General features: G+C 42.9%; 1 protein-coding gene across 6 annotated transcripts in view; it reads right to left on the bottom strand.

The window, feature by feature from the left end:
• The window catches only part of rgs12b (regulator of G protein signaling 12b), a 164,125-nt gene that overhangs the window by 144,569 nt on the left and 5,302 nt on the right, over positions 1-14,254 (bottom strand). For all 6 annotated transcript variants that reach the window (XM_064926782.1, XM_064926784.1, XM_064926781.1 and 3 more), the window contains exons 4-7: positions 13,957-14,154; positions 12,898-13,137; positions 11,082-11,273; positions 9,587-10,300 (exon numbers count right to left, since the gene is read on the bottom strand). In XM_064926782.1, the coding sequence (XP_064782854.1) occupies positions 9,587-10,300; positions 11,082-11,273; positions 12,898-13,137; positions 13,957-14,154 (1,344 nt within the window). The remainder of the gene's footprint in view (positions 1-9,586; positions 10,301-11,081; positions 11,274-12,897; positions 13,138-13,956; positions 14,155-14,254) is intronic.

Raw genomic sequence — 14,254 nt, 5'->3', positions numbered from 1 at the left:
TGAGTCTGGACCAACAGATTGAGTCAGAAACAGGAGATAGACTAGTGTCCTGACCCAGGGGTCTGACCAACCTGGTACATCAAGTCTGGACCAACAGATTGAGTCTGGACCAGAAACAGGAGATAGACTAGTGTCCTGTCCATTGAGGGGTGTCTGGTACATCAACTGTCTCACTACAGAAACAGGAGATGGAGACAGTGTCCTGACCCAGATTGAGGGGTGTCCTGGTACATCACAGCTGTCTCACTACAGAAACAGGAGATAGACAACAGGTGTCCTGACCCAGTCTGGGGTGTCCTGGACCAACATCAAGCTGTCTCACTACAGAAACAGGAGATAGACTAGATGTCCTGTCCAGGGGTGTCCTGGACCATCAAGCTGTCTCACTACAGAAACAGGAGATAGACTAGGTGTCCTGGTCCATGAGGGGTGTCCTGGACCAACATCAAGTCTGTCCAACTACAGAAACAGGAGATAGACTAGTGTCCTGTCCATTGAGTCTGGGGTGTCCTGGACATCAAGCTGTCTCACTACAGAAACAGGAGATAGACTAGTGTCCTGTCCAGGGGTGTCCTGGACCAACATCAAGTCTGACTCACTACAGAAACAGGAGATGGACCAACAGATTGAGTCTGGACCAACAGGATGAGTCTGGTGTCCTGTCCAGGAGGACTAGGTGTCCTGGACATCAAGCTGTCTCCCTACAGAAACAGGAGATAGACTAGTGTCCTGGACCAACATCAAGCTGACCTCACTACAGAAACAGGAGATAGACTAGTGTCCTGTCCAGGGGTGTCCTGGTACATCAAGCTGTCTCACTACAGAAACAGGAGATAGACTAGTGTCCTGTCCAGGGGTGTCCTGGTACATCAAGCTGACCCTCTGGACTACAGAAACAGGAGATAGACTAGTGTCCTGTCCAGGGGTGTCCTGGTCTGGACCAACATCAAGCTGTCTGGACCAACAGGATACAGAAACAGGAGATAGACTAGTGTCCTGTCCAGGATGAGGGGTGTCCTGGTACATCAAGCTGTCTCACTACAGAAACAGGAGATAGACTAGTGTCCTGTCCAGTCTGGGGGTGTCCTGGTACATCAAGCTGTCTCACTACAGAAACAGGAGATAGACTAGTGTCCTGTCCAGGGGGTGTCCTGGTACATCAAGCTGTCTCCCTGACAGAAACAGGAGATAGACTAGTGTCCTGGTCCAGGGGTGTCCTGGTACATCAAGCTGTCTCACTACAGAAACAGGAGATAGACTAGTGTCCTGTCCAGATTGGGGGTGCCCTGGTACATCACCAGGGGTGTCCTGAGGCATCAAAGCTGTCTGGACCAACAGATTGAGTCTCACTACAGAAACAGGAGATAGACTAGTGTCCTGTCCAGGGGTGTCCTGGTCCGGACATCAAGCTGCCTCGGACTACAGAAACAGGAGATAGACTAGTGTCCTGGTACATCAAGCTGTCCTCACTACAGAAACAGGAGATAGACTAGTGTCCTGTCCAGGGGGTGTCCTGGTACATCAAGCTGTCTCACTAGTCAGAAACAGGAGATAGACTGAGTGTCCTGACCAACAGATTGGGGTGTACTGGTACATGGACCAAGCTGTCTGGACCCCAGATTGACAGAAACAGGAGATAGACTAGTGTGGACCCTGTCCAGGGGTGTCCTGGACCAACAGTCTCAAGCTGTCTCACTACAGAAACAGGAGATAGACTAGTGTCCTGTCCAGGGGGTGTCCTGGTACATCAAGCTGTCTCCTACAGAAACAGGAGATAGACTAGTGTCCTGTCCAGGGGGTGTCCTGGTACATCAAGCTGTCTCCCTACAGAAACAGGAGATAGACTAGTGTCCTGTCCAGGGGGTGTCCTGGTACATCAAGCTGTCTCCCTACAGAAACAGGAGATAGACTAGTGTCCTGTCCAGGGGGTGTCCTGGTACATCAAGCTGTCTCCCTACAGAAACAGGAGATAGACTAGTGTCCTGTCCAGGGGGTGTCCTGGTACATCAAGCTGTCTCCCTACAGAAACAGGAGATAGACTAGTGTCCTGTCCAGGGGGTGTCCTGGTACATCAAGCTGTCTCCCTACAGAAACAGGATATAGACTCCAGCTCCCACAAGCCAGGGCTACTTCCATACTATCCATCCACAGCCAGTAGAGCCCCATGATAATAACTGCATTACCTTACTAAGTGTACAGCCCCATGATAATAACTACATTACCTTACTAAGTGTACAGCCAGTAGAGCCCCATGATAATAACTACATTACCTTACTAAGTGTACAGCTAGTAGAGCCCCATGATAATAACTGCATTACCTTACTAAGTGTACAGCCCCATGATAATAACTACATTACCTTACTAAGTGTACAGCCAGTAGAGCCCCATGATAATAACAGCATTACCTTACTAAGTGTACAGCCAGTAGAGCCCCATGATAATAACTGCATTACCTTACTAAGTGTACAGCCCCATGATAATAACTACATTACCTTACTAAGTGTAGAGCCAGTAGAGCCCCATGATAATAACTACATTACCTTACTAAGTGTAGAGCCAGTAGAGCCCCATGATAATAACATCATTACCTTACTAAGTGTACAGCTAGTAGAGCCCCATGATAATAACATCATTACCTTACTAAGTGTACAGCTAGTAGAGCCCCATGATAATAACTGCATTACCTTACTAAGTGTAGAGCCCCATGATAATAACTACATTACCTTACTAAGTGTAGAGCCAGTAGAGCCCCATGATAATAACAGCATTACCTTACTAAGTGTACAGCCCCATGATAATAACTACATTACCTTACTAAGTGTAGAGCCAGTAGAGCCCCATGATAATAACATCATTACCTTACTAAGTGTACAGCTAGTAGAACCCCATGATAATAACTGCATTACCTTACTAAGTGTACAGCTAGTAGAGCCCCATGATAATAACTACATTACCTTACTAAGTGTACAGCTAGTAGAACCCCGTGATAATAACATCATTACCTTACTAAGTGTACAGCTAGTAGAACCCCATGATAATAACATCATTACCTTACTAAGTGTACAGCTAGTAGAGCCCCATGATAATAACTACATTACCTTACTAAGTGTACAGCCAGTAGAGCCCCATGATAATAACTACATTACCTTACTAAGTGTACAGCCAGTAGAGCCCCATGATAATAACTACATTACCTTACTAAGTGTACAGCCAGTAGAACCCCATGATAATAACTGCATTACCTTACTAAGTGTACATTACCTTACTAAGTGAACACGTGGGAGCCAGAGCCACGTACGCCCCAGGGGTTGAAGCAGGCTCTGTCAGCTGCAGACCCCGGTGGGAGAGGAACCCTGTCGTAGCCGTAGCAACACCTGACCCTCCACGTTGTGGGGTGGGACCAGATGCCCCTCCAGCAGACAGGGAGTCAGTCCCTGGAGGTACATCTCCCGTCTCAACCTGGGTGAGAGAGAAAAAGGCACAGGCACCAGGAAATGCCGCTATTCATTTTTTAAATAAACAAAAGAGAGAACACGCGTAGGCATGACATCATATTTGGGCTTTGAACAAGACCATGGGAGAACCTCAATTGCATTTCCTCGATTCCTAGCGTCCTCTCTCGCCTTCTCAAACACCATTGGATGTGACGTTGAGAGGTCCCGCCCCTCCGACCTCATCCAATGGGTTTGGTTTTCGAGAAGGGAGAGAGAGAGCGACGACAAGGAGTCAAGGAAATGCAATTGAGATTCTTCCTATAACAACTGCATGCTGTTGTCTAATACAAGGCAAGCTAAACACTATACAGTCAAGTCACGGTTCCGTTATATTGCATGTGGACATGTTATTATGTATCTGACCCAAGACAATGAATAAAGGCACCAAGAAAATGGCAGAAAGTTAACTTAGACATTGTGTTGTACTTGGCTAAAGTGTGTGTGTTGTACTTGGCTATTCTTTGACTAAAAAAATGTGGGTGTTTCACTTGTGTGCTCGCTCTGAGAAGGTTATTCACCAGTACAGTGACAGCCCTGTGAAATGTCAACAGAACAATATTTTACTAAAACTACGCTACCCATAATACAATGCGACCCCCACCCAGTGATTGATAGCTAGCTTACATTGGTAGTTCCAAGCATCTACGCCCTCGTTTTGTAATTTTATCAAGGAACAAATAATAACCCTGTTCAATCAGTCAGATATCGTTAGATTACACTTACCGACATTATTCCACGTTGTCCTGGCGTGTGAACGGCCACCGACGGCACCGCTGTATCCTTCAGGAAACTTTTCATGATTCTCATCCTGCTGTGTCTGTCCTGTCCCAGCTTCTCGTAATAGTCCCCCGGTAGAAAATGTTCAGAGCAAACGAGTAACTTTCTGAGGTCATCGGTCGCGGTATTAGCATCTTTGTTCAGAGCAATCAGCCATAGTTTCAATCGGTCCGGATGACTCAGTGGAAGTCGGTGAAACATTAGAGCCGACCAAGTCTTTTGCTTGTTGCCGCACATTTTAACAGCGCACTCGCGAGGCATATTGGAGCAGCGACGGTAGCGCACGTGACAACGGGGAAGCTTTTTTAGTTTAGGTTAACGTTCGTTAGCAATACCGTTGATGATGGTTGTCCGTCTCAGCACAGCAGCACACTCGATTAGCTAGCTAGCTACTTGCAAATGTAAACTTGCTAGCTAATAGCTTGAAAATATTTCCAGCAGTGTCGACAGTCTTCAGTCCACTGGCTGCGAGGTAAATCAATAACGCTTGGTTGTCTGTTGATGTCGCTAGGAGTTCCTTTTCTTATTTTGATACCAGCAATATAGCAAACCCGAAAATGTCGCGTTTACTTCCTTACTTACGTCAGAACAAGCTGTCCAATCAGCGCGGCTTTTGCTTGGCTACTCGTGGGCGTGGTTTTGCACCAAGTTTGGCGCACATAAAAACCCACATAATCAAGACTGTACAAAGAGAGTGAGAAAGAACCAGAGCAGAACACGTGTCCATCCCTACATATATTGAATCAATAAGACAGGGTTTGAGTCTGGAGTCAAGGCCAGGGACAGGAGATGGGAAGCAACATAATTGGCATCTTATGTATAGTGCACAACTTTTAACCAGGGCCCATTGGGGCTGTAATCCCTTGCAAATGTATTCATACCCCTATATAGAACATCTGTAAGATCAAATACATGTCAACCACAGATCCAAATATATACAAAAAAAACTGGAAGCTTTTTGTGTCAGAGAGAGAGAGAGAGAGACATTGTCTTCATCTAATTACTCTCAGAGAGAGAGAGGAGTCTTTTAAATGGTATTAAAAGGTGTGCTGGAGAGACTTGAGTACCAACAGGAGTGCACGTTTTTGTTCCAGCCCAGTAGTAAAACACCTGACCTGATTCAACTAATCATCAAGCCACAAACACTGAGGTACATGTGTAGAGTCTAGAGAGAGACAGAGAGGTAGAGAGAGAGAGAGAGACAGAGAGAGCCACAGAGGTAGAGAGAGAGCGAGAGAGAGAGAGGTAGAGAGACAGAGAGAGAGAGGTAGAGAGACAGAGAGGTAGAGACAGCCAGAGAGACAGAGAGAGCCACAGAGGTAGAGAGAGAGAGAGAGAGAGAGGTAGAGAGACAGAGAGAGAGAGGTAGAGAGACAGAGAGGTAGAGACAGCCAGAGAGACGGAGAGAGCCACAGATGTAGAGAGAGACAGAGGTAGAGAGAGAGAGAGAGGCAGAGGTAGAGAGGAGAGAGAGAGAGAGAGCCAGAGAGACAGAGAGAGAGAGGTAGAGAGACAGAGAAAGACAGACCAAGAGAGTTGGCGGGATAGCACCTGTGGCCAGACATTTCCAGAAAGTAATTTTCCACTCCAGTGGTTTGATACAGTGTTTTCTCATGTTGGGTTCACTTCTAACAAGCTCCCTCCACAACCCAGACCACCAGCTATTATTATAGTAGAATATGATTCTGGACTGGAGCAATACAATACAGAACCAAGCACACACACACACACACACACCACACACACACACACACACACACTAACTATCATAGTACAACGGTAGTCTGGACTGTGGCTCTACAATACAGATACTACCACTACTACTACTGTAGCTTTACAATACAGATACTACCAGTACTACTACTACTACTGTAGCTTTACAATACAGATACTACCAGTACTACTACTGTAGCTTTACAATACAGATACTACCAGTACTACTACTACTACTGTAGCTTTACAATACAGATACTACCAGTACTACTACTGTAGCTTTACAATACAGATACTACCAGTACTACTACTGTAGCTTTACAATACAGATACTACCAGTACTACTACTACTACTGTAGCTTTACAATACAGATACTACCAGTACTACTATTACTACTGTAGCTCTACAATACAGATACTACCAGTACTACTACTGTAGCTTTACAATACAGATACTACCAGTACTACTACTGTAGCTTTACAATACAGATACTACCAGTACTACTACTGTAGCTCTACAATACAGATACTACCAGTACTACTACTGTAGCTCTACAATACAGATACTACCAGTACTACTACTACTGTAGCTCTACAATACAGATACTACCAGTACTACTACTGTAGCTTTACAATACAGATACTACCAGTACTACTACTACTACTGTAGCTTTACAATACAGATACTACCAGTACTACTATTACTACTGTAGCTCTACAATACAGATACTACCAGTACTACTACTGTAGCTCTACAATACAGATACTACCAGTACTACTACTGTAGCTCTACAATACAGATACTACCAGTACTACTACTGTAGCTCTACAATACAGATACTACCAGTACTACTACTACTGTAGCTCTACAATACAGATACTACCAGTACTACTACTGTAGCTTTACAATACAGATACTACCAGTACTACTACTGTAGCTCTACAATACAGATACTACCAGTACTACTACTACTGTAGCTCTACAATACAGATACTACCAGTACTACTACTGTAGCTCTACAATACAGATACTACCAGTACTACTACTGTAGCTCTACAATACAGATACTACCAGTACTACTACTGTAGCTCTACAATACAGATACTACCAGTACTACTACTACTGTAGCTTTACAATACAGATACTACCAGTACTACTACTGTAGCTTTACAATACAGATACTACCAGTACTACTACTACTACTGTAGCTTTACAATACAGATACTACCAGTACTACTATTACTACTGTAGCTCTACAATACAGATACTACCAGTACTACTACTGTAGCTCTACAATACAGATACTACCAGTACTACTACTGTAGCTTTACAATACAGATACTACCAGTACTACTACTGTAGCTCTACAATACAGATACTACCAGTACTACTACTGTAGCTCTACAATACAGATACTACCAGTACTACTACTACTGTAGCTCTACAATACAGATACTACCAGTACTACTACTGTAGCTTTACAATACAGATACTACCAGTACTACTACTACTACTGTAGCTTTACAATACAGATACTACCAGTACTACTACTACTACTGTAGCTCTACAATACAGATACTACCAGTACTACTACTGTAGCTCTACAATACAGATACTACTACTACTACTACTACTACTGTAGCTTTACAATACAGATACTACCAGTACTACTACTACTACTGTAGCTCTACAATACAGATACTACCAGTACTACTACTGTAGCTCTACAATACAGATACTACTACTACTACTACTACTGTAGCTCTACAATACAGATACTACCAGTACTACTACTGTAGCTCTACAATACAGATACTACCAGTACTACTACTGTAGCTCTACAATACAGATACTACCAGTACTACTACTGTAGCTCTACAATACAGATACTACCAGTACTACTACTGTAGCTCTACAATACAGATACTACCAGTACTACTACTGTAGCTCTACAATACAGATACTACCAGTACTACTACTACTGTAGCTCTACAATACAGATACTACCAGTACTACTACTGTAGCTTTACAATACAGATACTACCAGTACTACTACTGTAGCTCTACAATACAGATACTACCAGTACTACTACTGTAGCTCTACAATACAGATACTACCAGTACTACTACTACTGTAGCTCTACAATACAGATACTACCAGTACTACTACTGTAGCTCTACAATACAGATACTACCAGTACTACTACTGTAGCTCTACAATACAGATACTACCAGTACTACTACTACTGTAGCTTTACAATACAGATACTACCAGTACTACTACTGTAGCTTTACAATACAGATACTACCAGTACTACTACTACTACTGTAGCTTTACAATACAGATACTACCAGTACTACTATTACTACTGTAGCTTTACAATACAGATACTACCAGTACTACTACTGTAGCTCTACAATACAGATACTACCAGTACTACTACTGTAGCTTTACAATACAGATACTACCAGTACTACTACTGTAGCTCTACAATACAGATACTACCAGTACTACTACTGTAGCTCTACAATACAGATACTACCAGTACTACTACTACTGTAGCTCTACAATACAGATACTACCAGTACTACTACTGTAGCTTTACAATACAGATACTACCAGTACTACTACTGTAGCTTTACAATACAGATACTACCAGTACTACTACTGTAGCTCTACAATACAGATACTACCAGTACTACTACTGTAGCTCTACAATACAGATACTACCAGTACTACTACTACTGTAGCTCTACAATACAGATACTACCAGTACTACTACTGTAGCTTTACAATACAGATACTACCAGTACTACTACTACTACTGTAGCTTTACAATACAGATACTACCAGTACTACTACTGTAGCTCTACAATACAGATACTACCAGTACTACTACTGTAGCTCTACAATACAGATACTACCAGTACTACTACTGTAGCTCTACAATACAGATACTACCAGTACTACTACTGTAGCTTTACAATACAGATACTACCAGTACTACTACTACTGTAGCTCTACAATACAGATACTACCAGTACTACTACTGTAGCTCTACAATACAGATACTACCAGTACTACTACTGTAGCTTTACAATACAGATACTACCAGTACTACTACTACTACTGTAGCTTTACAATACAGATACTACCAGTACTACTACTGTAGCTCTACAATACAGATACTACCAGTACTACTACTAGAGAAAAAGTTGGTCAAATACATCACTGTAAATCTGATGCTTTTACTTCAGACTTCTACAAACAGACTGACACACACACACACACCATGACATACTGTATGACTTCTACACACACACACACACGCTGTGACAACCTTGCTACTGTTAGTACACACACACACAACTTTGCTACTGTTAGTACACACACACACACACACACTGTGACAACCTTGCTACTGTTAACACACACACACACACACACACACACGCTGTGACAACCTTGCTACTGTTAGTACACACACACACACACACACACGCTGTGACAACCTTGCTACTGTTAGTACACACACACACACACACACACACACACACACACACACACACACACACACGACATACTGTATGACTCTCTTACCTTCTTCTCCCCGTCTTTCCCATTCCCGCGTCTCTTCCCATTCTGCTTGGGCTCTCTGAGTCCTTTCTCTCCAGCCGCGGCCCCAAACAGCTTCTTAGCCCACTCATCCTTCTGCGTGGCCAGCCCGGGAGGCTGCGGAGGCAGGGGCAGGTCCCCGGCTGGTAGTGGAGCCCTGTAGCGATCCGCGGGTATCTTGTTCATGGGTGGAGGGAGGGTGCTACAGTTGGTTGATGACCAGCCATCTGTTGACTCAGCATAGGACTCCTGATCACTACACAGCCCTCCTTGTCCCTGCGTTTGTCCTGCCTGGCCTGGTTGTCTCCAGTCTCTCAGGACATGGACTGGTAACCAGCGTTGAGACTGATGGTGTTGGGGCTGGGCCAGGCTCTGCTCCGCCCCTCCTCCCCTCTTCCCTGGCGGGTAGTGGTGGAGTGAGGGCTGGGAGGAGTGGGCCCCTCGAGGGGGGATGGCAGGGGGGAGAGGCGGGGGGTAGCTGTTGTTGAGGTGAGGAGGGGGAGGAGGAGGGGGGCCAGGGGCGACACCGGGAGGGACTTGGTTCCAGCCCGGGGCCGAGGGAGGAGGAGGGCTGTCCCAGTGGCGTGGACCGGGGTTGTGATTATGGCCTCCCAGGTCAACCAATAAGACACGGTTACTCTTTTCATCTGGCAGGAAGTTACCGATGCCACTGTCGCTGTTGCTACTGGTGCTGTGGTTCTGTTAACAACAACAATAACAATAATAACAACAACAATAACAATAATAATAACAACAACAACAACAACAACTAAAATAATAATACCACTAATAACAGCGATAATAATGACAACAACAACAATAATAATAATAACAACACCAATAATAATAATAACAATAATAATAACAATAATAATAACAATAATAATAACACTAATAATCAATATAATAATAACACTAATAATAATAATAACAATAATAACCAATCTAATAATAATAATAATAATAACAATAACAATAACAATAATAATCAATATAATAATAACAATAATAATAATAATAATAATAATAATAATAACAATAATAATAATAACAACAATAATAACCAATATAATAATAATAACAATAATAATAACAATAATAATATCTGGATAAGAGCGTCTGCTAAATGACTTAAATGTAAATGTAATAATAACAATCATATTAACAATTATAACAATAATAATCATTGAAAAGTGATGAATAAATAACATTTAGACCTGGATTTCAAATACTTGAAACATATTTCTACTAATTTCTCTGTGCCTTGTTGAGCTTGTCTGGCTTAATAACCCAATAATAAACCAATAGCAACGTCCCAAAAGTGCAAACTGCCCCACCTGGCACTCCAGTGTGGGTATTTGAACATTAAAGTTCTGTCAAAGCTCTACTAAACTAAACAAGACAGTAAAGAAAAACAACATCCATTCGGATTGAAGGTCAAAAGAACAACAGATGATAAACAGAACTAAAACTACTCTACCTGCTGTGGGTCGTTGTCCGGGTCAAGGAACGCCCGCGCCCGGACCCCCTCGATGCTCTCCCCCATGTCCCGGTAGAGAGCGGACACAAACTGGAGCAGAGGCTGGGAGGTAGGGGGGAACTCCAGACACCCTCCAGTGTCAGGATCAGGAGTACACTCAAACCCAAACCTCCTGGCCACACCCACATGGACCTGGAGGAAGGAGGAGGTTACTTTATTGTCCAATGGACACAGATTTACAACGGGTTATTCCAACCCCTTCTGAAAATATGGGATTTTAGCATATTTATGGTAGGTTTTATCTATAGTAGTGAATTACAGTTGACATTAATATTCAGTTTACAGTCTGAGTCGTTATCAAAAGAAATCGACTCCTGAATCCCATTTAGACTTTTTTTCCTCCCCCTATTTGTTGTTGAAGAATTTAAACCAGTAAGTTCTCGTTATCTACTGGGAAAATTCCAGAACCAGTAAGTTCTCGTTATCTATTGGGAAAATTCCAGAACCAGTAAGTTCTCGTTATCTACTGGGAAAATTCCAGAACCAGTAAGTTCTCGTTATCTATTGGGAACATTCCAGAACCAGTAAGTTCTCGTTATCTATTGGGAACATTCCAGGACCAGTAAGTTCTCTTTAACTACTGGGAACATTCCAGAACCAGTAAGTTCTCTTTAACTACTGGGAACATTCCAGAACCAGTAAGTTCTCTTTAACTACTGGGAACATTCCAGAACCAGTAAGTTCTCTTTATCTACTGGGAACATTCCAGAACCAGTAAGTTGTCTTTAACTACTGGGAACATTCCAGAACCAGTAAGTTCTCTTTATCTACTGGGAACATTCCAGGACCAGTAAGTTCTCTTTAACTACTGGGAACATTCCAGAACCAGTAAGTTCTCTTTATCTACTGGGAACATTCCAGAACCAGTAAGTTCTCTTTATCTACTGGGAACATTCCAGAACCAGTAAGTCCTCTTTATCTACTGGGAACATTCCAGAACCAGTAAGACCATTTGTCGATGCTGATAGGATCAGCTTTCTCCATTTCAATCTTACCTTTAACATTATAATTATTTCACAATACTGACGACGGATCAGCTCTTTGAGAGATATTACCACCAACGGCTGCAAATACTGAGGTGTCTTATTCTAATGCTTACCCAATAAAATCATTGCACAGATGTTAGGCACCATATCATAAAATATATTGAGACAAATTACAGACAGTAGCCTACAAGTAGCAAAATAGAAGTCAATTGATTGAACGTCAAATGTATTTCAATATGACTGTAATAGTCCTGTAGCCTAGTGTGTTTATATTTTAATACAGTCATCTGGGTTTTCATTTGAAGAGTATTTTTTATATGTTGTTTGTTTGTATCAATTGCAAAGGAATTGGCAACTTTGTATTTTTTTGTCAATTTCATTCTGAACTTATCAGTGGTCACGCAGAGACTGATAAACTAAGTGGTTTTATGTTTAGTGGAGGTCTTCTGTGTAATAAATGAAGGTGAAAAAAAAGCATCTGACTACTCACTCAGCTGTCCCACGATTGGTCTGAGGCCAGGCGTTAGATTACGACTGTTTTCAAGTGCAACGTTAATAACGATGGGTTTGGGAAACATCTCGGGAGATTTAATAACGAAGCTCCTACGAACGTTCTAACGATGAACTTAGCCTTAAGACGCTTTTGGGAAACACTGGGCCCAGGACTCTAGGACCCCTGTCCGTTTTTAATATGGATGTTATTATTAGCTGGAGGTCATTGAAACAGTTTGTTTATTTTTCTTCTTCTTTGACCTTTTGTCCAACCCTACCTGGTGATGACAGAGTTCCGGGTCGACTATGAACACATGACAGGAAGTCCTCAGCCCGCCCTCTTCCTCCCGGTTACCATTGCCATAGCGACCGTCGTCGTCATGGGTGGCCTGCATGGTGACCAGTCCGAAGAAGCGTCGGTCGTCGGGGCAACAGGCGCTGAAGGCTAGCTTTTCGGCGGGGTAGGTAGCGAGAACCTGTCTCCTGTCACTGCACAGCCGCACACAATCGTGCATCACCTGGGAGGAACATCAGAAAACAAACGATACAATCCCTTGTGTTTTAGAAACACACCGTCCTCTATTCCAAGAAGAAGAACACTTTGTTGTCCTTCTTTCCCGAAGGAAACAGAGATTGTCTGTTTTTGCAACAGCGACCCGCCCACAGGTTAGAGCACAATTTAGTGATATGACATATAAACATCTCAATGAACCAACCCAAACAACCATTCAATCAATGAACCAACACAACCCAAACCAACCATTCAAGCAATGAACCAACCCAACCCAAACCAACCAACCATTCAATCAATGAACCAACCATATGACATCTACACATCTCAATGAACCAACCATATGACATCTAAACATCTCAATCAACCAACCATATGACATCTAAACATCTCAATGAACCAACCATATGACATCTAAACATCTCAATCAACCAACCACATGACATCTTCAACCAACCCAAACCAACCAACCATTCAATCAATGAACCAACCCAGACCAACCAACCATTCAATCAATGAACCAACCCAACCCAAACTAACCAACCATTCAATCAATGAACCAACCATTCAATCAACCAACCAACCCAAACCAACCAACCAACTAACCAACCATTCAATCAATGAACCAATCCAAACCAACCAACCAACTAACCAATCAACCAACCATTCAATCAATGAACCAACTCAAACCAACCAACTAACCATTCAATCAATAAACCAATCAACTAACCCACCAACCATTCAATAAACCAACTAACCCACCAACCATTCAATAAACCAACCAACCCACTAACCGACCATTTAATCAATCCAAAGCGACCTGTACCTTCATGAGGACCAGGGAGTGTATCTTCTGTTCAGCCCGGAGTCGTCTCATGCTTCCTCTGATGGCCTGCAGACTGTCACTCTCCAGACTAGCTCCTGTAGAGGCCAGCTCTATGGAGCCCAGGTACCCTACCATCATGCCCACGTTCAGGATACCCTCACTGGGCTCCAGGGAGAAGTCCTCCCCTTCCACCTCCACCTGGAAGGAGACAAAATATATTTCAACGTTTTAACGTTATATATCAAACCTAGCTGATAATGTAGCTGTGTGGGTATCAAACCTAGCTGATAATGTAGCT

This window comes from Oncorhynchus masou, chromosome 20, assembly GCF_036934945.1.
Source record: "Oncorhynchus masou masou isolate Uvic2021 chromosome 20, UVic_Omas_1.1, whole genome shotgun sequence".
In the NCBI taxonomy this organism is placed as follows: Eukaryota; Metazoa; Chordata; class Actinopteri; order Salmoniformes; family Salmonidae; genus Oncorhynchus; species Oncorhynchus masou.
Note: the sequence above shows the minus strand (reverse complement) of the source record. Positions and strands in the feature narration are given on the sequence as shown.